The sequence below is a fragment of the Melospiza georgiana genome, chromosome 8 (assembly GCF_028018845.1).
Source record: "Melospiza georgiana isolate bMelGeo1 chromosome 8, bMelGeo1.pri, whole genome shotgun sequence".
Taxonomy (NCBI): domain Eukaryota; kingdom Metazoa; phylum Chordata; class Aves; order Passeriformes; family Passerellidae; genus Melospiza; species Melospiza georgiana.
In genome coordinates this window covers 28,510,029-28,536,765 of record NC_080437.1, presented here as the reverse complement: position 1 = coordinate 28,536,765, position 26,737 = coordinate 28,510,029, and the positions used below count along the sequence as shown (strand labels likewise).

Below are 26,737 nucleotides of genomic sequence, written 5' to 3'. Positions count from 1 at the left end.
GGTAGAACATCACTGACTGACTTGGACATAAATTGCACTCAGGTGAGTTTTCCTTTTCCCAGTTGTTGGTCAGTTAATCTCTTATTAGCCAGAAGTCTGACCTACTATTGGACTGAAAATGATCTAACTAAAGTTATTAGCTGAAAGATTAGCTAATAAGGACAAGATCCTGATATCACATCAGTTTTATACCAGTTGGATCACTCCATTGTTTTCTTAAAGATAAAGCTCTTAGTGCGCAATCAGAATCACGCTGGAAAGCCAAATTAACTTTGCTTTTATTAAAAGTCAACAATTTCAATCAAGTGTGGCAAGAAAAGTGCCAAGTGCCATGGAAATCACACTCAGAAGGCACAAAGGAGCTTTTTTACCTGACAGAAGACGAGGCAAATCAATTTGCATTCCTCCATTTGTTTTCAAACACTATCTCTGCCCAAAATACTGGTGTGTCTATGGGCAATGGTGGGAGAAGTGAATTAAAATCATATTTGTTTGACACAGTTACTGTCTTTTTCTTTAAGTGTTTGGTAAGGGCTACCAAAAAGTTAAATCTCAGTCTTTTGTAATTTTGTCTTGCAAATGTTGCTTTCAGTCAGCACAGTATACAGTCTAGTTTTAGTCCAGATCTGCAACTTTATGATTAATTAATTTGGATGTTTCTATTTGCAAAGCTCCAGGACATGTACACATGAAGCTACTGTTTGGAAAGGCTGAGCTTCCAGGATTTGCCTATTAGAACAAAATCCACCTCTTCTATTTTTACATTCCTTCAAAAGGCCTGGCTTGATGAAAACTAGAAACTGTAATTTAATTCCGTAGACTTTTTATTTATGTTCTCTAATTCTTGAAAGGTTGAGCAGAAATTTCTTTTCACAGCACAAGTCACCAGAAATCGCCTCACATGCACCAGTACATAAAACAACTCTGTCTACACAGGAAAAAGGATTTGGGCTAAACATTAGGGAAAATTTGGAAATATCTGACTGAAGAGATGGGGAATGTTGATCAGTGGAGAACAGGCCAAACAAATATCTGCCAGGATTAAAACAGGGTCAGTCAATCCTGCCTTAACACAAAAGGATGAACTTTTCTGAAATAATTTCCAAGGTGGTTCTATTTCCTTGGGTAAATATATGGATTAAAAGGAAGTGACCCGGTGGCAAGATATCATAGATACCTTGTGTTCAGAAAATGTAACATTCAGGAATTTATGGCTTAAACACTCTGAAGTAAATGGCATGTGCAAAATTCAACCTATATTGTTCTTTCACAGTTATAGTGTGAGTAGTGTCAAGAACATGATCCCTAATCAACTACTGGCTTTAAAGAGTTTGACTTAATTGATTTCTGAAAAGTTGTGTCCAATTATTTCAGCAAGTACCAATGCCAGCTTTTGCTAACAGTTTCTCTCCTTCACATAAACAAACATATCATATCCAAAACATGTTCCCTACCTTCACCATTCCTGAACATCACATCAGAGAGAGCTCATCCTACTGGAATCTCCTTGCAACTACTGCAGGAAAGCCCTGCACTGCTAATGCAGATATAAGACATGGCTTCTCAAGGAAGCATGTTGTGGGATACCTGCTGTGGCTCAGACAGGACAATGCTGGCTGTGAAATGCCTTTTGTTTCACCCATGACACTGTGAACCTTTTTAGGCTCTAGCTGCTTAATGGCATTCAACATTCCCTGTGCAGAAAACAACCATGAAGGGTTACACAATACTTAACCTATCATGATGCTTTACATTGTTAGTATATGCAGTCTAGGACTAGCTAGGATAATTATCCACTGGGATCCTGCCTTCCTGCAGAAACACAACTGTGTGTTAATGTTCTTTCCAGCTGTTCAGCTGGACATGAGTAGACAGAAGGGGAGCAAATGAGATAGCAATTCCAGATGATAGAAAAGAGGGAATGGAGGGGAAGGAACAAAGACCATTGTACACTTCAAAAAGGAATGGAAAAAGAGAATTAGAAATGTGGCCTGAAGAATGCTGAGAACCCTGCTCATAATGGACATAGTGTAGGCAGCCTAACATGTGGATAAAACTTTCCAACAATCTGAAAAATAAAACAATGCTACCACATAAATGCTCTTACCTCACTGAATGAGGGACATCCCCTTCTAAAGCTGTCTGGGCACAAGGAGATTAAAACACTGACTTATTTTATCCCATGCATTTAAGTTACTAGATGTGAAGATCAATCGTGATGTTCCTTTTTTCTTCCAGGTTTGAAGAAAACTTAACTCTGTATCACTTAGGTTGTTAGAGATGAAGGTTTGCAAAGGCTACGGTGGCATTAAACTAATCCCAGCTACATGCCTGCAATGTTGAAATTGGTCCCTTTTTAAGGCATTCAGTGCCTGTGGCCTGGAACTCTCCATGTACACTGATGGCTGGTGGTTAAATAGCAGCTCAAAAGACTTCTGCACCCTCCATGGTGCATGAGCTGGACAGTATTTCTAACATTGAATAAAAGTACGGCAAGATTTTTCAAAAGTATTGTGGAAACAGCAGAAACAACACTGTCTAAGAAAGATGAGTAAGGTTTAGAAAATGGTTTTCCATTGATTATTAAAAATAACAAATGCATCTTACATGCATCAGATTACATCATAACTAAACTAAGGTCAGGGAACCCATATTGTCCCATACTATTTTAAAATATTTGCTGTTCAGACCTAGAGGTACATTTCCTGTTTTTTGGTTGGACCCCTAATGATGAAGAACGCTCACCCTTGGGAATTTTTCTGATGACACATTTATGTTTTCCAGATGTTTTGTCCATCACTTCAACAAAGAAACAAGGTTTCTTTTCAAAGTCAGAGACAAAGCGAGGAACAACTAGGTACTAATTAATGCCAAAGTTTAATCTGGAATAACAAGCAGTATGTTCTTCATCCAAGGACTAGATTGTGATTACCATCACCACAGAGCTTATCAGTTTCCTTCTGAAAAGATTCAACACCTCATAATTGATAAAGGTTAGCTGCATAACAAAACACAAATGTACAATAACATAAGAATCACATAACTATATTAAATGCTTAAAAGTCAGGAAAATTATTTAAAAAGTTTTTATATTGACAGTAACAAGCACTAAAATACACTATGCATATTTTACAGCTTCCAGTTAACAACAGAAATATTAAGGACATGATTTGCAAGGAGCACAATAAAACCTGTGTTGCCCCAAGAGATGACCCAGAATCATTCTGTCACCTATTCCCCCCCTTTTTCAGTCTCCCTCAAGTTAAAGAACTTGCTCCTCTGGTTTAAGTTAACCATATGCTTAAATATGCTCCTGAATCAAGGTCTAAATTACTGAAGTAAACAGCTGCAGCTGTAAATATTCAACAGAGAGCAGACATTTTCTTGAGGATTTACCGTTTCAATCATTTTTCAGTGTAGAAATACATCTTGAAGTAAAAATAGAAATATATGTACAAAAAAGTTGCAGAAACAATTCCTACTCAAACTTCTTTTGGCTTGAGACCAAATATCCTGGAAAGAGGAACTCCTTTATTAGCATGAAAACAAAGCAAATGTAGCTGTATGTTAAACTCCACTCTGGATTGGTGATACAAAGACCTGTCTTCAGAAAACTGCAGAGACTCAACAGTCATGGCCAAGTATGATTGAAACAGGCTTTAGCTCAGAAGAAAACCAGCTTTTTGTCATGGACTTTTGGGGATGGAAACAGAGATTGGTAGGGAAATAGGGGAAAAGGCAGCGGTAACACTCACTCTTTGTTTGGGGTTGTGTCCCCACAGGGACATGACTGTCCCTGCTGCTCTTCAGACATATGGAAATGTGGGCTCTGTAGCCAAGCAAGGAGGCAGAACAGACAATCTAAACTTTGCACATCTCCAGGAGCCAGAGGAAGCAATAAAGAAGTCCTGTGCATACACTGCTGAATGGCCATGGCCAGGTCAGTGGGTGGAGGCACAGCACCCCATGCCCTGCTTCAAGAACTGCCCAACACAGAGTGTCCCCTCAGCCCCATGACCACAACATCCCCACTGCTGAAGCTGTAGGAGAACTGCTAGAAAAAACTGCAATCCAGGCCCAAACTCTGAAGGCCAATTCTGAAAATCACTTCTGCTTAGGACCAGAGTAAATGGACACAAGTTGGATGCTGGGAAATTTCAGTGACGTACCTGGAGGATTTGCTTATCTCAGCTGCTACTGGAACAGATTGCTCAGACAGACATTGGTATCTCCAGCCTTGGATGTGTTTGAAATGTGACTGGAGTCTGAGCAACCTGCTCTAATGAGACTTGCTTTGAACAGGAGGTTGGACCAGATGACCTCTAGGGGTCCCTTCCAACCTAAATTGTCCTATAATACTGTGAAATGTTGAAAAATAACTGCAAGGTCTAAAAAAGTAGAACAAACTTTGACTAGCAGTGATGCAAGAAGCAGGACTCCCAAAATTTTCCTGGAAAGAGTGAAAAAGCTTCACCAGAAGTCTCATTTAATTTCTGACTGCAGTTATATTGGTCATGCAGCTGTTGGCAAGCCACATAACTTATTATCTGAGAGCTGAACTGAACCTTTACTGCCTCATTTCTATCAGAGGTAGTGTCTCTGTCCTGCTGGGAATCAAATTTTAAAAGTCTCTTTTATAAATGCAGATGTGTTCATAAGCTCCTCAAAACATCACTGACAACAATTCAGGACACTGAAATCTGAAGATTAGAAGAGTATTTGTAACACAGCACTTTCCTGGTGAACTAGACAGGATAAAAAGTTGTTCTGGAGTGTAGCAGCCATTCTTCTAAAATATTTTCCCGCAATTCGAAGGGGGTAGACAGAACTTATCTGCTAATTGAAAAAAGATTCAAATCTACTGAAATTTTTATCTGGTTACTTTTAGGTTTGTTTGTTTCCCACTGGGCTGTGTGTGGCTTGGAGACTTTCCAAATTCTTTTCTTATAAGCTTTTCTAGGCTATTGGCTTAGGATATGGGCAAAACCCCGAAGATATTCCAGAACACATTCTTTTCTACTTCTTTCTAGCATACTGTGCACTCCCCAGCTCTTACTGGGGTACAGGCCAAGGGATAGAGACCTGAGACAACCCATTCCAGTGCCTGACAGACAAAAACTGCACACTTCATCTAAATCCAAAAATTAATTCCTACTCTAAGTTAATTTTCTGAACCTCCATGTCCTATCATCGCACTCACAATAAAGAATTTCTTCCTAATATCTAATTTAAACATACTCTCTTTCAGTTTGAAGCCATTCCCCTGATCCTAGTAATGCCATGCTATAAGAGGAATGTATTAGCTTAGTAGAACCTAAGTAGTTTCTACAGAAAAAAAAAAAAAAAGATCATGGAGGTATAGGTTATTTTTATGTGAGAATACTTAAAAACACTTATTACAAAAACACTTTTATCCACATACTCAAAATATTGTGAAACAACAAATTCCAATACATAAGGCTGGGCACGTTATTGCTGGAGCAGCAAACTGGGACAGGAAGACCTGTCCCTATTATGCCACTGATTTCCTTAGTGAGCCATGGCCACCTACAAAACCTGTCTCTGCTTTTATTCCCCATCTCCAAAACATTTTATGCACAAACACATGGCCAGGGAATTTAGGTCATACAAAGGCAGTAATTTAGCCCTCTAGCTATCTAAATACATGATCTCTTAATATATTCAGCCAGATTCAAAAGAGATGCTGCTTTACCTTTCCCAGACAGTAAAATTAGAAAGGGTTAGGTATTAATTTGAAGCACAGAGTTGTTAGCATCGCATTTGACTTCAAGCATATCAGCAAATAGATATTGTGGGAACAGCCACTATATTGAGCAATGTTCAATTTAACATTACTTTTTCTGTAAAATATTGATGTGGAGATGGTCCTCCAGTGTTTTATTTTATTGGTTCCAGTAATTATGCAAAATATTGTGTGGTGTGTACTGAAGTATGCAGAAATTAGGAAACAACTGCCAATCTGTGATAATTATATTTCTTCCAGTTGTATTTTCTAATACATGCTGATTTCTTGGGGTCTGTATTTCATGATTATTCGTGTAACTAAACAAATTGGGATGATGCTGAGGCTGGGATAATGCTAGACCCTTCTACCCAACAGTCACAAACAAATTAAATTCACTGTAGGTCTATCAATTACGAGGTTTTGAACAACATCCTGAGAATTGTCTACTGAAAGCTGCTTCTCTACTGGCATTACTTTTGGCACATTTACCTGACCTGAGCTTAAATCCTAACCTGCCTTTCTTCTAGATGGGTGATTCAGCTCAGCATTTTTGTTGAAGAACAAGGAAATCCAGTGCTGTTCTGACACACAGAAACATGCCATCATGGTGTTCAACTACATAATCCCTTTGTCTGAAAAGAAGAGCCCAAGTCTATCTCAGAAAGATCATATTTTTCATTTGGCTTATGGAACACTTATAAACTAGGACTCCTAACTGTGATTCCCAAACACAAAACAAAGTCAAAGGTTACAGCATATGTTTTTGTTTCAGCTTCTCCAAATTACTTGCAAATGTATTCAAACACAATATGAGGAGATACTTTATTTTATTGAAAATAACAGACTACAGGGTGCTGCAAAAAAGGCTGGGGTACCTCAAGCATAAACATGGAAAGAATACATTGGTTTAGAAACCCATAAATCCTTATTTGAATCTGCCAACCTGAAAGCCAAGTAAAGCCCGAAAAAACTATTTTTCCTAAATGCTATGTCTGATTAAGCCATACTATTAAATGACAGCTGAACTTTAACATTAATATGATATTATTTAAATAACTGCATGATTTTTTTTTACACTAAAATGATGAATGATTTTTGGACAGCTCAATTGACATAAAGCAAGAAACCCCTTTAATGAGATTTGACAAAATGGAGACATATGCAGAATATTCGTTACAGCTCATGTCGCAGAGCCCTTCCAGGGGAGACTTGGGTTTAGTTGGTGTCTTTTCTTTTCCTTCATTTTTTTTATAGTTTATTTTGATTGTCTACAGCCACTGAACCATCCCTTTCAATTGCCACTTCCTTCCTCCATGGATTTTGAATTTAGCTTGTGTCATTTACATATTAGTCTTAATCAGAGAATTTTATATGTTTCATTTTGGAGTTGGAATTGTAAGAAATCTGTGGAATGAAGGCATCAGGTCCAGTCACTTTAACCTTTGTCAATTTGGTGTACAAGGAACTAACATAGGTATTTTTCTGAGGAGACTTATGGAGAAATAAAGCTTGTGCTAAAGAACAGCTTATAAAATTCCAGTTTTCACATTTCCTATGCCAAATGACAAATCAACAACTCTGCTAAAATTTTCTCCTCTTTTTTTCCTTTTTTCTTTTTTTTTTTTTTATAAGCAAAGTGCATTAAGCAAACACACAACATAAAAGCCTGTGGCAAGGGTAATTTCAGACTGAACTCTTCAGAGGATGCACTAAACTCCTTTAAAACTGTGCTTTCTTAGCACCCAGCACTGCTTATTAGAGGGATGCTTTTCTTCTTCAGGAAACTGAATATGTACAGAAATACAGACATCACAGAGAAGCTCAGGTGCTGCTTCACTGGGTAAAGAACACATATCCAGAGGTGCCACTAATTCAAAAAAATCTGTCTGAGAATGCACCGATGCAAATTTAAGAGGAGAAATAATCAGTGGATAACTCCCTCCCTTCAGTCCCACACAGAGTTTTAGGACATTTTCCTTTTCATATCACCTCATTTTGATCCCAGGAACAATTTTCATAACATTGAAAGTGTGGAAAAAACATGCTAAAACCAAAAGCATTGACAGTGTGTCTGTCCCATCTATTTAGGTAGAATTGATAATTTTAACCTTTTCTCTGCACATAAATTTATGCTGCCCCAAAACATTTAACAACTTTCTCATTTTAACAGGCAAAAAACCCCCTCAAGACACAGAAATCACTCAAGAATAGGAAAGACAGAAAATCATCATCAAAAGATCTTAATTTTAGAACACATCCAAACTCCCACCATATTTTAGAACATCCAAAATCCCCCAAATAAATACAAAGAAACAAAGATGAGAAATCATTACACAAGGGCTATCCTTCAGGTTCAGAAAACTCTTTCCATAGGCATGACAAAGCCTTCTATCATACAAAGACCTTCTACACAGCAGTCTGGGTGAAAAAAAGTCAGGTACACCAGCAATATGCTGAGATTGAAGTAAAATTGAAAACAAAGGCACGGAGGGAGAGAAGAAAAAAAGAAAGAGCAGAAATGTCCCTACCTTGGCCTTACCTTCGCAACATTCCCGTCAAAATCCTGGAACTCTTCCCCAGGTTTGCATCTGCTTCTCTAAGCTGGGGAGAAAAGAGTCCCATTAAAGGTAAAAGGCACAGGCAGCCCAGTCTGTACAAAGGACAGGGGTTTCTGCAGTCATCTATGCCAGTAAGCTTCAGGGTTAGCACACAACAAGCTTGTAAAGCCACCAAAGCTCTGAAATTTAAAAATATCTTGTCTTGTTTTCACTTACATAAATATGAAACCCAGACAAGGGAAGTCATTGAGGCAAGAAAGGTGAGTCAGGATAAAGAGCAAAAGCTTTACAAATAAAGGGTTGCAGGTAGAAGCTCTATACATTAGAATCCATAAGTCCCATGTGTGTGTATATTGTTTGTGTACACCAGTGAAAGGATCAAGGGATGAAGAGACAGCCATGTTCCTGATGCTTTATGAAAAGAAAGACATATCTTTCTTTCACTGTTTTTCAAAGACTGTAGTTTAAAGAAAGAAACAGAAATACAAAATATATCACTTTAGCAATTCTGTAAAATAAATATGTCTATACTGCCCCTTAAATATAAAATTTGTACTGACCTTACAGCAGCCACCTGTGGCCTGGGTACTCAAATGCTTTGTGAACAGTCTATGCACATGTACAGAAGGAACAGCTATACAGTATATATAGTAGATTTTTTTCATGTAAGGAGCTCCTACTCACTGAAATGACCATTTTTGTAGTTTATTAGGACAAAGGAAACCTATAGGCTACAGCTACACCTAATTAGCTGTCTTGTTCTACAGCTCTCAAAATATTACAAAATAGGTAAAATATGAAATAGAGTAGATGAAAAGTTATGAAGCAAGTGAACTTCATGTTTATTTCTATTACTTTTTAAAAGAGATTAAAATGTCCCCTCTCTTTTTGTGTTTATTAGTGTCTCACAAAAGGAAATCTAGAAATTAGAAGATAACAGGAAAAATGGAGTTACTTTCCTATCACCTCTTCTCCCACTGGCAGCTAGAAGAGAGACATCTTTTGACATTTTAGACATCTTGGAACCAGTGGGACATCAAAATCTACTGTAAAAAGATAATGTAATGATTATGACTATTTCAGTTATGAAATAGCAGAGACCACTGTTTCTAACATGCCCCCAAACACAGCTTTGTGTACATACATAAAAACATTCTTCTCCCTGTGAAAGTTGAATATTTACCTCTTCATAATCAAATGAAATTGAAAGGATTACCTGAGTCATTGACTTCTTACTGAAAAAACTTTGTTGTACTAGACAAAATGCATCCTGTGTTTCAAATCCATCAAAACAGTAACACTGCCAAGGAGAGTGGCAGTCTTCCAATAACAAATCACCTTCACCATAACAAACCACTATTATATCTTGAATATTTGAACAGCAGCAATATTAAACCCAGTCTCTAGCACAATACTGTAAATATTTGCTGGCAGATTTAAGGCTTATTACTGGAATCAGTAGGTGATGCGACAATCAGTGTCACATAACCTTTTTGCATAAATTTCCTCCTTATTCCTCTAAAAGCTATTAAGAAAATACCAAGTAGAAGCTGGGGCTGGATAACACCAATCAAGTCTTGCTCTTAGCAATATCATATTCATTGGGAAGGCTTGCACTAACTCTCAGATCTCTATAATTATGTGCTATGATGGAACAAAGATGAGTATTATATTCCAGGGAGGCCATTCCCTCATTTTTTCCTGATTCATCTAGACAATTCAAGCTCCAGAAAAGCAGTTTAGCCCGGTTTGACACAAGTAACAGCAGAAAAAACGTCACAATAATTTTTAAAAGGCTCATTAAAAAGCCAAGTTCTTATCTATGCTAGAAGGGAATCTGAAGTACAAATGTATGCTTTACATTGGTCTTTTATTATTCATAAAGATGCATTTAACACTTGGGGCTTCTCCTCCCTTTTCACAGAAAAGTAGCGCTCTCCTTTTTACCATTAAATGTTTGATCCTAACTTTCCTCTCTTGCTGCAGGATTCTACCTGACAGCTAGAATCAGTGCTGATAGTTAGGAAGGGGAAGCTGAATCTTAGGGGTTTGACAAACTCCTCTAAGCAAGACGACCTCATGTTTTTATGGTAATAAAAAGCCCACAAAATAGGCAAAAGAAACATTAAAAAAGAAACAAACACATACACAGATAGTTGGAAGATCTCTAGCTACCTCCCAAGAGAATGCTAAGAAAACACCTTTTCTTCTAGCTCTGGCAGAGAAAAAAAAAAAAAACCCCACTTGAAGAGTTTCAAACTGTAAATTTGTTTTTATTTAAAACTGAATTATCTGAATGCAGTTCTTCCACCATTTCTTTACCAATGCCAGCACACCACAGAAGTGTGGAATGGAACTGGTGGAATGTGAACCTCTTAACCAGTGTGTTTCACAGAACTGCTGTAGTGAAAACATTTTCAAACAGGCTTTGATGTTAGCAGTGGCAAATCTATATGGTTTTTAAAGATAATATTAAGAATACTAATGAGAAAACAGGAAGATGAACAAGATGCTGACATTGATATCTTCTCTGCCTTAGACAAATTTTGAGGTTTTCCTAAAAGATGTTGCATCTTTTAATGTCCTGTATAATCCAGCTAACCTATTTGACTTGTAGCACAGCTTTTATCCCTTCTCTTTGTCTTCAGAAGAAAATATGAGTTTTACTCTATGGACAGGAAAATTCATATATGTAAATTTTACCAAACCATTGAGACATGAGTTTATTTACATTTTGCTTATAAAAAATAATTGTCCTAATTTTCTCAACATTGAACTGTTAAACCTGACCATCATACTCACTGCGACAATTTCACTCCAAAAGACAAGTTTATTCTCTGGTTGATAAGATAATAACTCCATGTATTTAATGTACACCTATCATGCATTGATAAAGCACCCTCTGTTTTGTCTTTCAAAATTTCTAGAAAATTGAAAGCTAGCTAAATTATCTAAGATCTCCCCTGAATGTTCATCAGAGTATACACAGACAGCTGGAACAGGTAGAGCCATGTGGCTCCACTGGAGAAGTTTTCTGAATTCCCTGAAGAAAATATTTTAAGTATTTTTAAGTATTTCAGTGGCTCCTGATAAAAAACCTTGGAATTTGAGATCTTCCATTATGACAAGAGGTTTTTTTCCTGCATTGTGGTGGAGTATGTATGTACTACACATTCCTAGAATATCCTTCTTATTTTTAATATTGCCCTTTGCATCTTACAGGTTTTGCCTTCAAAGAAATTTGCTCCTCAGGTGGAAAGCAATGAAAAGGAAAAGTTATGCTATGAACCATGCATACATTGAATGATCAGAACTACATCCCTGGGATATACAGGATCAGCAGAAAGGAATACATGGCATTTATCTCCATTGCCTAGGTTTTATTTGTCCAGCTAGAAACAGAAAAGCATTTCAGACTCAGCAGTCACTGGGGATATAAGAAGTGGAGGTGAAATATAACACCAAGTTGCCAGAACAAAACTTGGTCAATCCTCACAATTCTCAGTTACATTTAGTGATCTAGCTATATTTAGTGTTTTAAAGTAGTTAATGCCCAGCACTTCAGAAAGCAACTGGTACAGCTGGCAGAAAATGCCACATTAATGCTGTTATAGGAAGCTTTATTAATCAAAGCTATCAAGTGAAGAAACTCCCTGGGACAGACAAAGGAGTTTTTTTTAAGTGCCAATGGTCAGTTAAGAGATGTGTGGGAGAACCTGGCTTTGCAAAAAATCGGACACTTGGGAAAGTACCTGAACAAGAGGTCATGGACAGAAAGTCCTGGTTCTGTGAGCAGAAACCAGAGACAGAGAGGCTGGGTTTCCACATGGAAGTTCAGAGAACTTGTACACATTGGATGGGATGGGCTCCTGAGCATCTCCGTTAACTCTGCACAGTGGAGCTGATCCCCGTGGAAGCCCCAGGAGCCAGAAGTGGCACAGATATGTGGCCTTGGCTGCAGAGACAGAGCAGCAGCACCTGCTCCTCACACAGACCTGCCCGAGGGGCTGTTATTTGCATCCGCAGCTACAAAGAATAAGGTTGCTCAACTATTAGAAGCTCACTTATAATACTGAACTGTCTAATAGGAAGCCCAAGCAGTCATTGGATTGGACAGTATAACAAACCCTTCAAAAGACAGAACACTGACCTAACTGTGATGGTGACAGAAAATTTGCTCCCAGCAGCAGATTTGGTGACTACAGTGTGACATCCCATCAGAGAGACTTGGCAGGATGGGGCCCATGTAAGACACTTTGCAGTTCTTCACTGCAGATGGTGATTAATCTCATCTTTTTTTTTTTTTTTGCATGCACAAAGAACTTGCCCAATGCAAATAAAATGCAGAATCAGCAATTACTTATTATCAAACTTACCCTCTCCCGAGCCCGCTGGATCTTCTCTCTGTCATGGCTGAGGTTTTCAAGCATCTCCTGTCCAATCTGCTCTGCATTAAAAAATGAAAATGTAAATCATGAAAAATACAGCTTGTGACTGCAAGGCCTTAAAATGCCAAGTTAGATTCTAACAAGAGCACTTAACACATGTGGCAGCCTAATCACTCCTCATTATTTTAAATTTTAAGTTTTTCAAACAACATAAAACTGAAGAAGCAAACCAAACCAGAAACTGCCCCTCTGCAGTCTCTTGAGATTGTCTACACCCTGGGAATTGATGCTGACCTTTGATCTGCAAAACAAAGGCAAGAAGACTTTCAGACTTGCTCTAGATGCTGGGTGCTCATACTTCCTATCTACTCCTTAAGCCCAAGGAAGTCAGTAAGCCTTTGCTAAACACCAGCCATCCTTGTACATCTAAAGACACAGAAGTCATATTAGAAGAAAACCTCTCTCACTGCCTCTCAGCATTTACCATTGATGCTTAAATGAAAGCCTTTTCAGGCTCAGCCCAGTCACTGGTGAGTGCTTTGCTCCACCATGGACTGTTTCTGGCTGGCTTAGAGATAGGCTGTAATCTGCTGATGTTTTCAAGAGCAGACAGAGACATTAATTTATAGTCATCACCATTTGTTTACACGGGGCTTGTTTGCTTCCGCAGCTTACGCTGAACCAAAGTTTGCAAAATTGTAGTGCAGAGGCCTCAAGATATGGTACAAAGACAACACAAGATGCCAAAACTTTGCTCTTCAAACAGCTTCAATCAAATGCTTCTCTAACACTGAAATATTAGCAGCAAGTATAGAGGAGAGATTTTAATCTTCAAAGCTCTATAGAAATATTAAGGAACCCTTCCTGTATTTCCCCGAAGGAGAAAAATAAGTTAAAGCATTCCCATTATACAGATGGGGAAGCAGGCAGAAGGAACTGAAGCAAAGCTGTAGCTTTGCCTCAGGACACACAGCACGTGTGAGACAACCAGCATTTCTGTGCACATTCATTTAGGGTACTTAACAGGTTTACAAGAGATACGAACCAAAACAGTACAACTACAAAAATATGGCTTTTTTCCCCTAAACAACAAAAAAAGTGCCTTGCTTTTGTTTTGGTGAGAGAGTGGGATCCTAAATGTCATTATTCAGGGAGCCTTCAGAAATGGATCATTAAAAACTCAGTAATATGTTAGTAAACAAAATTATGGGTTTTTTTAAATAGATAGTCAGTACATTTTCAAGGAACAATCCAAAGTAGAATCACCTCAAACTTTAAAAGTTTGAGACAAGCAATGTTATTTTTAAATTCATTTAACACAAGGTACACAGTCTGCCAGATGAAGTCGGAGGAAATTCATTACATATATATTTCTCTATCAGTTGCCAAGTATAGTACAAGTAAGATAAATATTTCCTCTGACCACAAATTGACATCCTCATTATGCTATCTTGTCCCTCTTGGCTCGCTGCTCTTTACTTTTAGCTGTATATACAATGCCTCCCAAAGGTGAAATGTGGTAAGATACATGGGTTTGGAGTTAAAAAGGCTGCACAGTGCAGTGCAGTTACACAAATGGCAGCCTCAGAAAGTGATTCACAAGAGCCTTGCCAATGTTTGCATGTCAAAGGACTTACAGGATGGAACTATACTGAGCTTTTCCTCATTAAAGCACTCAAAATACCGTAATACACAAACAGAAATATGTGTTCAATATAATCCAGGGGAGAAAAAAAGAAAAAACAACAAAGCAAAATCTCTTAAAAGAGAGGGGAAAAAAATAAACAAATTACCAACCTAGTAGCATGAGGTGAAATGATAAAAAGTGTATTTAGTGCTAAAAATTACATGTATGTTTGCAGACATAAAGGAGCACGAGGTACAGATCTTCCTTCAAAGGAATAAGTATAAAATACACGGCTAAAATGGTTTTGTATCTCATGAACAAAGCTCAAAAATATCTTTGTAGGGAACAGTTTTATTTTTATTACAGCAATTTTTAAGCAAGTTACTGTGGGTTTGTATATTTTTTTTTCATCTTCTTCCTGTCAGTGGCAAGTTCAGACTCTTAGCTTTTTATAATGATTGAGTTTATTTTCCAACCATCAATGTGACAGCAGCATCAACTGTAAGTGAGGGTAAAACACCGTCACTTTGACGAATAGTGTATTTTCCTCTCATTGTCGATGACTGAAGACATCAATAAATAAGGAAGGAGAGCATGTCAGCCAGAATATCACAGAATGAATTGTTGATATGACACTTAGGGATTAAACCTTCAGCCATGAAGTTCAACCTAGCAGAGGGGTCTGAGAACTGAGATAGTTGCGTTTCTTCCCAGCAGCCTCTATAGATAAATAATTGGACGGATCATCAATTTTACAGGAGTAGCTTTACTCTACATGCACTTTTGTTGATGATCTCTGGCCTTTTTTGGGCTAAAATAACAACATAAGTTGAACAAAGAGATAGGAAGGAGATAACATAATCTCACAGTAAGTTTGCAAACATAAATTGACACCTTTATCCTCTTCATATCCTCATTCTACTCAAAAAATTCACTGATGACAGTGAAACTTGATTTTTAGCTGGAAGGTCAAGACAGTCGAACATAAATATTATTACACAGAGAAAATAAAGACTTCTCAATGAAGACATGTCTCTTCACTTGGTTTGCAACTGAAAGCACCTGGGACTAGGAGAAATGTAGCATTACCCTACTGTACAGCTAATTACAAGCTTGATATAATTGCTTTCTAACATTTTTCAGGTTTCCCCACAACTCTGACGTTTTCCTTCCAGTTAAAACATTCATCTATGTGTCAGATTCATGCTTTTAGTGCAATGGTGCTGCATGGATCTTCCCAGCCTACTTATAATGCAAGTCATTGAAGAAGCTACTACAGTTACGTGAAAAGGTCAGGTTTGTAAGATATACTGTAGTGCAGATGCATGAATTAAGACCAATACACAAACTAAAGGGTGTTGCCTGTTGCCAGTAATGGTGTTATTTCCACAGAATCTTAACAATGTCAATTATTTGGGGATTATGCCAACCTTTCCCTTGTTTTGTACGGACAATGTTCAGTATGGTGCAGTCCCAAGTCCTTCCAAAGACTGAGTGGTGCTGCCTCTTCAAACTGAAATTCCCAAAGAGATGCATAAAATTATGTTTTAAAATTACAGCTAAACTGTGTGAAGCAGAAGGGTGAATGCATTTACATCATTATTATCTGTGTACTGACAGAGGGCAGGAATATTCGATAGAGCAATTATCTCAGTCTTAAACAATGCTGTGATGGCCAGAAAAAAATATTTCTGAAAAAGTACATAATGTTAACAAGCATCATCCTTAAATGGTGAATGCTAAAATCCACAGCTCTAAATGTATTCTGCCCTAAAGGTTTTTTGAATAAAGTATGTGAAATCATCTTCTTTTTGAAGAAGATGATTTCAAAAATGCCATATTGTGAGTCCAACACAAATGGTGCCTGGTTCTGTGAGACTGTGTTATACAAGAAAAATATAACATTTCTTATCCTAAAACACTGAAATTAGTTAGAGGAATGAATATAACTTTCCTCACTTGAAGAAAAAAACCAACACACCCCAAACATAACAAATGCAAACCTAACTTCCCCCTTCATGTGTGCACAAATTGGCACATGGCTTTCAACAGTTATGCTGAGATAAACCCAAAAGACAATGATCACTTCTAGCAATGATCTGCACTCCTGAATAAGCTCTTTCTTTGGAATTTGCTTGTAACCTGTATGCAGTATTTATACATACAAATTGTAATTATTTAATATGTGGTCCACAGAGTTTGATTTCTAATACCTACACACACATCAAGAATGCAAAATAAGTTGTGCTTGACTGGTTTCTTTTACTTTTTTTGCCTCCAGCCATTTAAGAATTTATGTACTTTATCACCTAACTGATTCTGAAAGAGCTTTTTCTAATCACTCAAGTCAATAATACTTTTTTTGCCCTAAGAATGACTAACATATTTACTCAAGAGACAGGAATGACATGGAATGAGCCTCTCCAGGTTTCAGGATAAACAAGTATGAATTTTTATTAATTTTGAAGACAGACTGCCTATTTTTCTTTTCATATGAAAAATAAAATAATCCAACATAGTTTATAGAGCACTTTTTCTCCCAAAGTGTACCCTGTGTGTTTGCATATATATGTGTGTACATATATATGTGTGTGTGTGTACATATAAAAGTGTCCTAAGATGCAGCAGATATCTTGATATGATTTAAAATACAAAAAAAACCCCTCAACTTAAAAGAAATAAAATCACAGAAAGCATGCCTGGAAATATGATTTGCTCAATCTCATGATATATACAATGAATGCATCTGAGCTATGTAATTAGACATTGGAAACAACAAATTATTTTACACTGGGAAAAGCAGAAGATCATGTTAAAAATCAAGATGGCTGTTCTACAGAATCATGAAATACACGACAAAAACCACTGTGTGTTGATCAGAGTAGGAGTGGGGAACAGTTCCAGGCTGAGATCCTCAGCCCTGCCCAGTGAGCAGTGCCATTTGGGGAGAGCAATTGTGTGTGGTCTTTGCACAGAGGCATCACATGCTCTGAAGATGTAGCAAAAGCTTAGACAAGATTTTTGGAAACTATGCTGACAGAGGCTCGGCTTTTTTATTTTTTTTTTCCTAAAGCCACTCCATTTTGGACAGGTTAAAAGTTTTGATTTTAGGAGACTAGGATAAATCATCAAAAGCCGTGTCTGGGAAAAAATACTAGAAAGTGTTAAAAGCTTACTGTTTAGAGGTGACAGCAAGCAGATTTACAAACTTGGAAAATATAAGTTGCAGGAGTTGAAGAATTCAGGGCTGAGTTGAACACCTTACACTTCTGACAGCAGAAAGTTAATAAAGAAAGTGATGACATATCTTGAAGTATAGGGACACAGGTAAAAGTCCAATAAATTCCACAGTTCACAGCTGACATATATTTACATTGAACAGCTGATACAATTAGAAACAGAAGGATTTAGATCATTAAGGTTATTAAAAAACAAGTACAGGGTAATACAGATAAATGAAGGGTAATGTAACAGCCATAAGCCAGTGGAGAGACAATTTGTAGAGTATTAACAGAACAGTGAAACATGAGTTAGTGCTCAAATGCCTCAAGAATCTGCCATGAAGATGTTAATCTGCATGCTGCTAAGTGGTCAATTAACACAATAAAATAAAAATTAGCTATTTTTATAGGGATTAGTTGGCTTCTTCAGCAGAAGCAAATGCCATACAGGTGGAAAGAACACCGACAATCCACAGCACTCACCAAGGACATGCAACACTTCCAGAGCTGTCAGAAGTTCAGTTGCAAGAGAGCATAAAAGAAGTTGCCCAGTCTCACTGTGGAGGCAAGTAACATCTAAAAATACCTCCCAAACTTCCAAAGTCCAAGATGTCCACCAAAGTAAAATACAAACATTTTTCAAATGAAAAGGTCTCCCTATAAGCTATAATGGATGTTCATGAAATTATTTTTATTGGTCAAGAGCAAAAGACGTTGGTTGAGACTGAGGTCAGAGAAGCCAGAAAGAAAAACGTCCAGAACACCTAATCACAATTCAGTCTTTGTGTTTTGTTCAAAATAAAGAAGAAAAGATATTTGAGGAAGGTGCCACATGCCTTTAAGAACAAACCGGGAGCATTTCATAACCAACACCTCCCATGGTCCAGGCCTGGTTTGTCCTTCCCCAGTAAAAAAAGAAAAAGCCAGATGAATGAGAAGAAAATAGGATAAAGAAGGAAGAAAGATGACAGACCTAGTAACTTCACCTCCAGTTGCTTTTTCTCTTTCTAAAGTTTCATACCTTTTCTGAAATCGTAACTTACATCAGTCTGCTGGTAAAAAACAAGTCATCTCTCGCTAACTGATGTATTTTTTTTCTGTCTACTCCCATCACCAATCTAGCTGAGCTCCCTTACTAACATCCTCACAGCAACATTCACAGGAGGTGGCAGACTTTGATTCTGCTGAGCACTTGTCTACATTGCAGGCTGGCCATTGTTCTTGCCATGCCCCAGCCCAGCAGTGCTTGTCTGCTCCAAATTCCTCCCATCGCATCTTCCTCCCCATCCCTCTTCCTTCAAGTAAGTTCTAAGGCAAAAAAGAAATCTTTCCTTAGTGCATCAATAAGTAAACAACTTGCTACCCCCCTTTCAATCACTAATAATGTACCTAAAGTTGGGAGCCAACCCTCAGTGTCTTCTTTTGCTATTTTGTTAGTATTTCCAGGATGGAAGAAGCCCCTGCTTGCCCTGAGCTTGGTGCAGGAATGGGTGATGCTTCATTGCAGTACTGCCAGTCTTGAACTCGTCTGAAAGTTGTTCAGCAGGGGAGAGTATTAAAAATCATGATTGAATCTAAATTAAGTTGACGAAATACACTTTAGCCACAAACTGACACTTAATTAAACTTGTGACTCCAAACAGCACTGAGATGACACAATGGTGATCTTTGGTTCATCTAAGGCTGTATTCATAATCATTATTTAATCAAAAGTGCTCCACCATCTACCCAGTTTGCTATAAACTCAGAGCAGTACAAATAATTACTTTGGACTCTGTATTACTGGTAATCTTAAAGACTTAAAATGTGCAGGTAGGGAGTTGGCAACTTAAGCTCCTGCATGAGCAGCTTGAGGCTTGTAAAGTTGGCCCTATCTCTAGAGCTGATCCATTCTTAAAGTGTAAGTGCACTTCAAGACACAGAGCTGAGCACAAAATAGGTGAGACAGGCTATTAGCCAACCAGCAAATAGAAAATAAAGTTACATTATGTTTTTGAAAGAGAAGAAAATGTTTTGAAATTCATAAATAATATTCATTGAAGGATATGCTTTAAAATTGAAGAGTGGAGTGAGAATTGTTTTCAATCTTATTTAACTACATAACCACTACATACCACAGTATATGACATTTAGGTAGCACAATGATGAAGAATAAAAACTCCTAGTTAAATCTGTAAGCACTGGAACAACTAATTAATTTTTCAGATTCATTCTTTATGATCCATTTATGTAGCTTAAACTTATCAATAGTAACAAGAGTGTTTTGCAGTATCCTCTGGACATCAGCAGACCTATGAGAAGAGTATATCCTTCAACTGTTTCAATCTGAGAAAACGCTTCTTGAAGCAAAAAACAAAGTTATCATCAAAAAGTAAAGCCAGAACCAAACAAAATTACATTTGGGCTTGTTCAGGTTTCTCCCAACATCCTGATTTACCTTGCATCTGCAGGTCAATTAGAAAGTCAGGAAAACTGCCAACATGAACAAGAAGTCTATGCCTGTTTGATCTCTAATACTTCCAGGAAGCTAAAGAGTGTTTTAACCTTTCTTGCACTGTTCAGAAATTCATTTCAAATGTGAATGGAACTATCTCCCGCTGTATTCACATTCATATTTAAACAACAAAAACCAGAAATAAAACAGCACCCAGACATTAGAAAAATAAAACAAACCTAGAAGCTGATTAATAAATAATGCTTAAACACATTGACCAAAAAGTGCAGCGGTCTGTGCATAAATAAAGCATTCTGTAAACAGTGTGTGGATATAAAAATATAAATGTATAAACTTTCTTAAACATGGTAAAGCCCACGAAGCAGGTGAACAGCTCAGCAACCTCAGAGCTGGCTTCAGTGCAACTCACTCTTTGAATACGAATTAGCAGTGGGTAATAGCAGCATATTTATGAGGCCTTTTGCCTGGTCCTTCTCTCCAGTGAATGCTGTATTATTCATTGCGTGTGCCCTGACCCCAGTGCGCTCCTGTTCTGACAAATCATACTTGATTAAGACAAATCTTTATTAGTTAGCTAGTCAACTTCCCCATTTATCATTTGCAAATCCCATTCTCTTTTTCAGGTACAGTAAAAAAAGTAACTGAAACCGAAACCATTTTTTCTCCATGTAAAATGAAATGCTTGTTACAGCCAGTAAGTGCAAACTGAAGCCTAGAAGTCAGTAATAGACGATAAAATAAAGCTTTAACAGGCATAAATTACAAATGGGGCAAAACTCTAACAAAACAGTGTGCCTTGGATAGCCAGAAGAAACATTAATTAGCTCATTCTTTCAATGCTTCCCATGTTTTTCACAAACTGAATCCCTCAAAATCTAAATGCCATAAAAAGAAATGCATTGCAAAGTTGGAGGATGAAAGTACTAAAGTATAAAAATTAATAATAGAGAATGCTGAGGAAAGTTACTGTTCAAAGTTTCTACCAATACTAAAAAACATCTTTTAAAAGGAAGAAAAATGAGTACCAAATTACTACTGAAGATTCACTTTCCCTTGTAAATGCAGTATTTCTCCAAAGAGGTGGCAATTTGGAGAGGAAAAAACCCTTTCGAGACAATGTTAGAGTATTTATTGGGCAATTTACAACCATGGGATGTGCAGTGCACAATGGTTTTGTCATGATGGTGGTTTTGCTTGCAGGGAAGAATGTTTCTTCTACCAGGACTCTGGAGATCTGAAGCAGCTTCTTGGAGATGAAGGGACAGGGACAGAGGGAAGGGACACTGTAGCTTTTTGGGCTGGCTGCTGTCCAAGTTCCAGCTCTACCCCAGAATTTTATTCTCTGGAAGGACCTCTAGCAAATGCTCACTTGGCTGTATTTTTGTCTGGTGATGAACTTAAGCAGATTGTGCATTGTATTACATTTTGAATTTTGTTTTTCTACATTGTGATATTTATACCCATTAATTAGAATCTGTGTTCATTTGAAATATACAGCAATTTAAAAACCTGCACCAAAAGGACAAAACATCAAGATAAACATCTTGGTGCTCCTTACCCAGAACACTTCTTACAGTCTTCCTCCACCTACAGCTTCTCATCTCAAGCCATTTTTCCTTTGCTTTTTGTTTTCTTTTTTTTCTTTTTTTCCTGCAGGACCAATGCAGCTATGGATTCTGCTGCTTTTTCACACACATGAGCTAAGTGCTAGTTATTTCCATCTGCAAGGTTGCCTTTGATTACACACAGACTAATGCTGAGAAAACTACTGCCTCACTAAGCCCACAGCAAGGTTCAGAGGAAACAATGGAAAATACTTGATGGCCTTGCAAATCAAGTGTTACCAGGAGATATACAAAAGGGAAAGAATCCAGACTGATTTTAAAATCCTGGCTGAATTTGCAGGACTATATGTATATATATGCATAAATATAAGTAAAATTAAAAAGTCTCTACCCTTGTACTTGTAAAACAAAGATATTTCTTCTGGAAATTGCTGAGATGGAAAAATAGACTGTCCCATAATAGAATTTTTACAGCACTCCTCAGAGCAGACTGATATTTCAAGATCAAGTTAAGCTCTTCAGATGGTGCTTCAGAGGTTGACTTACATGGGATCTTTATTGCATATAGACACAATTTGTTTCTAAGGCATCCCTGCTAGGAAAAATTTTTGAAAAACCTGATTTTTCAGTAGGTGCCTAAGATGACAAGTGTGATTTCTTCTGACGGAGCAACCCAGCAACACTTATGAACAGTTTTGCCACCTGTACATTAGACTACCACTACATTACTTGATTTAGGGCAGATCTGGAGGTTTTTAAACACAAACTGCTCCAGAACAGAGCAGTTTCCTGCATGGGGCAGCAGCTTCTGCTTGGATGCTCCCAAAGCATTATCCTGGAGTGCTCCAAGTGCCATCCTCGCTGCTGGAAATGGTCTTTGGGTCGCCGAGGATTTGGGCCAGGCTTACCAGGGATGCTGTTTGCTGCCGGGCGCTCCCTGGGCTGCAGCTCAGCTGGCACAGACACGGGCACTGGCGGTGCCCTGGAGCAGGGCTGGCAGCTGAGCAGTCCCTGTGGGGATGTCCCAGGCTCGGGTGGCATCTCCCCTCTCTCCTGGTCTGCCACACTCGTCAGCATGCAGGACAACCAAAGGCACAGGTGGTTTGCTGTGGGACGTCTTTAACAAACTCGTGGGGCTTGTTGGCAGGTCACTGTTAGAGTTTATTTGTGTGGATGGTCTCTATGCTGCAGACAAAATGGATTTTTTGTGTGTTTTTCTTTGCTGTACCTTAATTTTTGATTTCTAAAAGACAAGCATGAGTAAAACATTATGTCTAGCAACCCTTAGCCCATACAGTAAAGAGACAAATATCTGGATTTTCTATCATGCTCAAAGATCAAGAACACAGGGAGGCAAGGTCAGATTTGAGAGAGGGCCCCGGACTGCTGGGTTCTGTATTTGAAATGAAGTCATGCCACCTATGGGCAGGTACCACCCAGCCCAACATCCTCACTGGCATTACAGACCTGAGCCCATGGCCATTTTCACATTTTACTGCTGTTTTGGATGCTAGTAAAAAAAAATTTAAAAAAAATTGATCTTTCTGAAATTTCTTCAAGCAATCTTTAATGTTGCAAGATAGGATTTGAGAGAACAGAACTGAGTGTCTCAGGCACTACTGTACCCCTGGTAAATTCTTGCGCCTGCTTCCCTGGATCTAAAATGGGTGTGAAGGAATCCACATTAGTCAAACAGCGTGTAACATTAAAAGAATTATTTTGCTATGGAAGGCATTTAAATACTGCACTTAGCTTCTTATATATTCATTTTCATTAAAACTACTAGTTTGAATACCATTTTAATTGAAAAAACCCCTCAAGATTAGAAATTATTTTTAAAATGAAATCTGAAGTGGCCCACTCTCCTCAACTACAGAACATTATATTTAATCTAAGCAGGGGTTTTTAGATTATTCGAACCCCAAAATATAATTATCGCATGATCTATTTACTTGTTAAATTATTGCAGTATGGCAATTTAATGCAAACAAACACCCAGTTTACAAACATAACTTTGCTGGAAATTCTCAAGAAGTGTTAAACCGATGTCAGTGTCTCAGTAATTTCGCAGTTTAAAAACAGTTAGAAATGTAATGACTACACTGCACTTGATTAAAGCATTTACAGCTCTAATCAAAAACTGACAGCAAGATCAAAGATGTTAACTTAAATCTCTCTTCTAATTATGTTTAAAATGCCACACCTCAGGCCTGTCTCTCCTCTTCTTTTTCAAACCAAATTCTGCTTAAGAAAGATCTAACACTTCTTAACAGTTCATTATCCAATAAAACTATTCAAAGCTTAAAAGCAATCTACACAATTAGTCAGGACCTCAGGGAGTCCACCGGTAGTCTTTATTACAGGGCTTCATATTAAAACACCTTAATTATATTTGTCAAATGGATTTCATTAAAACCCATCGTCACTTTAATTTTCATATTTTGACAGTGCTGGCATAGCATTATTACCACCTGCCAAGCTACGAACTACAACAAAATTATCAAATTCCTTCAAATACTAAGCAGTTTCTTTTTGTACCTGACCAATGATTTCCCTCTTTTTGGTGAATGCACCATAATTAAGAGGAATAATTAAAATTTCATATTCAAGCAGCACACAGGCAAACCAAATGTGCAGTGTATCTGTTGCAGGTGTGTAAATAAGAACCTGTATGGATACCTGGTTGCCAGGAGCACATAATACAAAGGTAGGGCACATATACTGAAGTGCTTCTGAATAATAAAGCCAAGACATCAAACAGAATGCACTATTATTTAATCAAATGACAACCATGAGGATTTGAAAGCAGAGGACATTTTAACTTCTACTCATTAGACTGTCATTTCAACACAACAGATCTGGGGATTATGACCATAGACTGTAACCACAGTTTTATTTTAGATTTAATCCATGGAGGTTCCACTTGACTTTGGAAAATCACAATGAAATTTATTTAAAACAAAATTTTTCATCCTCTCTTCATACAGTTAAGCACTGTGACAGGGTTTCTGATATTTAGGATACATTTCCAATGCAGGACATACCAATTGTTTTTGATTTTTTTCTTAATACTCAATGCCACAGCAATTAACGACTTCAGATAATTACCAATAATATAAAAGGTAGGTACCAGCATCTGTCATGCAACACAGTTTGGGCTGTTAACATCATCTGGGATATAGAAATAAACTGTGTCCTCTTTTTTGTTATATGAAATGCTGCGCAGAAAACTGAATTTATTGTTATTGTGCATATATTTACTGAGCTAAATTCAAGCCTGATTAACTCCATGTTCTTCAGTGAACATGTGTGTGAGATGACTTTGGCCCACAACAGATAAAACAATGGCATGCAGATTGCAATGGGGAAAAGAACAGAGAATTTTCTTTTCTTCCATATAATCATAGCAAGAAATAAGAAATTAAGAGGTTTCTGCCATATGTCTAACACACTTCACTGCTTTGTACAAAGGTCTCAAGAGTAATGATCTCCGTGTGTTATGAATATTTTAAGACTTATTAAATGTTCTTGGATTATTTTGAGTAAAACTATGGGATTCTAAAGAACTGGTTTAAATGACAATCAAATATTATTCCTACTTAAAGTGAAATAAAAATTTTATAATTATTTAATGTATTATCAAGGAGGAAAGCTTCAACCTCTTTCACACCATATCACAAGTTTTAGCAGAGGAATTGCTGAAGACGTGCTGGGGTCTATTTTATTTAATTTCTTTTATTTCTTTTCATTGCTTTAATTGCTTTTGAATTACAAAGAAATATAGAAACAGTACTTACAAGCAAGGGACTATGAACTGATCACAGATCTCTTATTTAATTTTTTGGCAAGTCACCTTATTTCTTTTATCCTATTTACTCTATCTGTAAAACACGGGTAAATAATGTTTCTACCAGAATTCCACCGAAACAAGCAAATGTCCACATGCTGCCTAGCTTCTGTTCCTAGGACATCTTACAGCAAACAATCAGAATTTTCTGGTGTCTCTTGTTCAACTTCAAACTACCCTGACAGCCTTGGGGGTTTCTCTTAGAGAAACCCAGAGACAGTCTAGGAGGAAAGCAGTGTTTTGAAAACAATCCCAGCCCAAACCAGCGTAGGTTTGCTTCTACTGACCTGGTGGGAGCCAGCTCCTCCAGCTAAACACGGGGATGGATGGAGGGATAGGGAAACTTCCCAGCAGGGGAGCTGGTGGAGGAGGGAAGCTCACACTTGCCTTTGACACAACTTTCCCTGTGGAAATCTCCTCCTCCCTCTGCACCCAGGCTCCTGCCCTCTCTGTGAGAGCTGTGCAAGGCTCTGCCTTTGGTTCCTTTCCCCCCCACAGATCTGCAGCTGATTTATTGCTGGAAAATCTCATGCACCAACCCAGTTACTATTTAATAAGGGACAGATTTCCCTCCCTGCTACACTGCTCTCTCCCATCTCTCTCACTGCTTAGCCTTCAACTCAAATTCAGCACAACACAGCAATTCCTTGTCCCCCAACATGTCTCCACACCATCTATTCTCATGACATGTAACATGATTGTCTTCCTTTCTACCCAGCCTCAACAGCTTATTTTACTCAGTTCTTTTTTTTCCATCGTTGCATTTTGGGCAAGCTCTCTGATTCTTTCTGCATGACATCAATAGGAAACAGACTGGTCCCAGCCACTCCTTTCTTAACACCCTCTTCTAAGCTCTCATCATTTATTTATATTATCACACACTTTTGTTTTAGCCTTGACAAAAAAAATCTATGCACCACCTACAATAATCTAGAACCTTGCTACAAAAACTGTTTTTAGTACCATACTGGTCTTTTTCTTTCATGCCACTGTCTCTCCCCAGCTCAGCACACGAAACAATAGCCACATTCCTTCTGTAGCCAATCCCTTCATGGTCTGACTTCTCCCATTGTCTATCAGCACATTAATTCCTCTCTCAGCTCAGATATCATTCACCTGTTAAACTTTTACTCAAGCATTTCTGCACTTTCTCCCATGCTGCCATAACTGAAAGGAGCTGAGCATAAACAACTCATCACCTCATCCCACTCCTGCAATCTCTGGTCTGGCTTCTCTTGCCAATTGATATACCAGGGATAATAATTTCTTCACAGTCCATAGAAATCTCAGGCACCACCATGAACCTTTGTGTTAGCTGAATCTCTAAATT

General features: G+C 37.8%; 1 protein-coding gene across 4 annotated transcripts in view; it reads right to left on the bottom strand.

The window, feature by feature from the left end:
- The window catches only part of VTI1A (vesicle transport through interaction with t-SNAREs 1A), a 255,367-nt gene that overhangs the window by 87,755 nt on the left and 140,875 nt on the right, over positions 1-26,737 (bottom strand). For 2 of the 4 annotated variants that reach the window (XM_058029598.1, XM_058029597.1), the window contains 2 exons: positions 12,681-12,751; positions 8,275-8,347 (listed from right to left, as the gene is read on the bottom strand). In XM_058029598.1, the coding sequence (XP_057885581.1) occupies positions 8,282-8,347; positions 12,681-12,751 (137 nt within the window). In that variant the 3' untranslated portion in view covers positions 8,275-8,281. The remainder of the gene's footprint in view (positions 1-8,274; positions 8,348-12,680; positions 12,752-26,737) is intronic. The other 2 variants (XM_058029596.1, XM_058029595.1) reach the window with 1 other exon arrangement.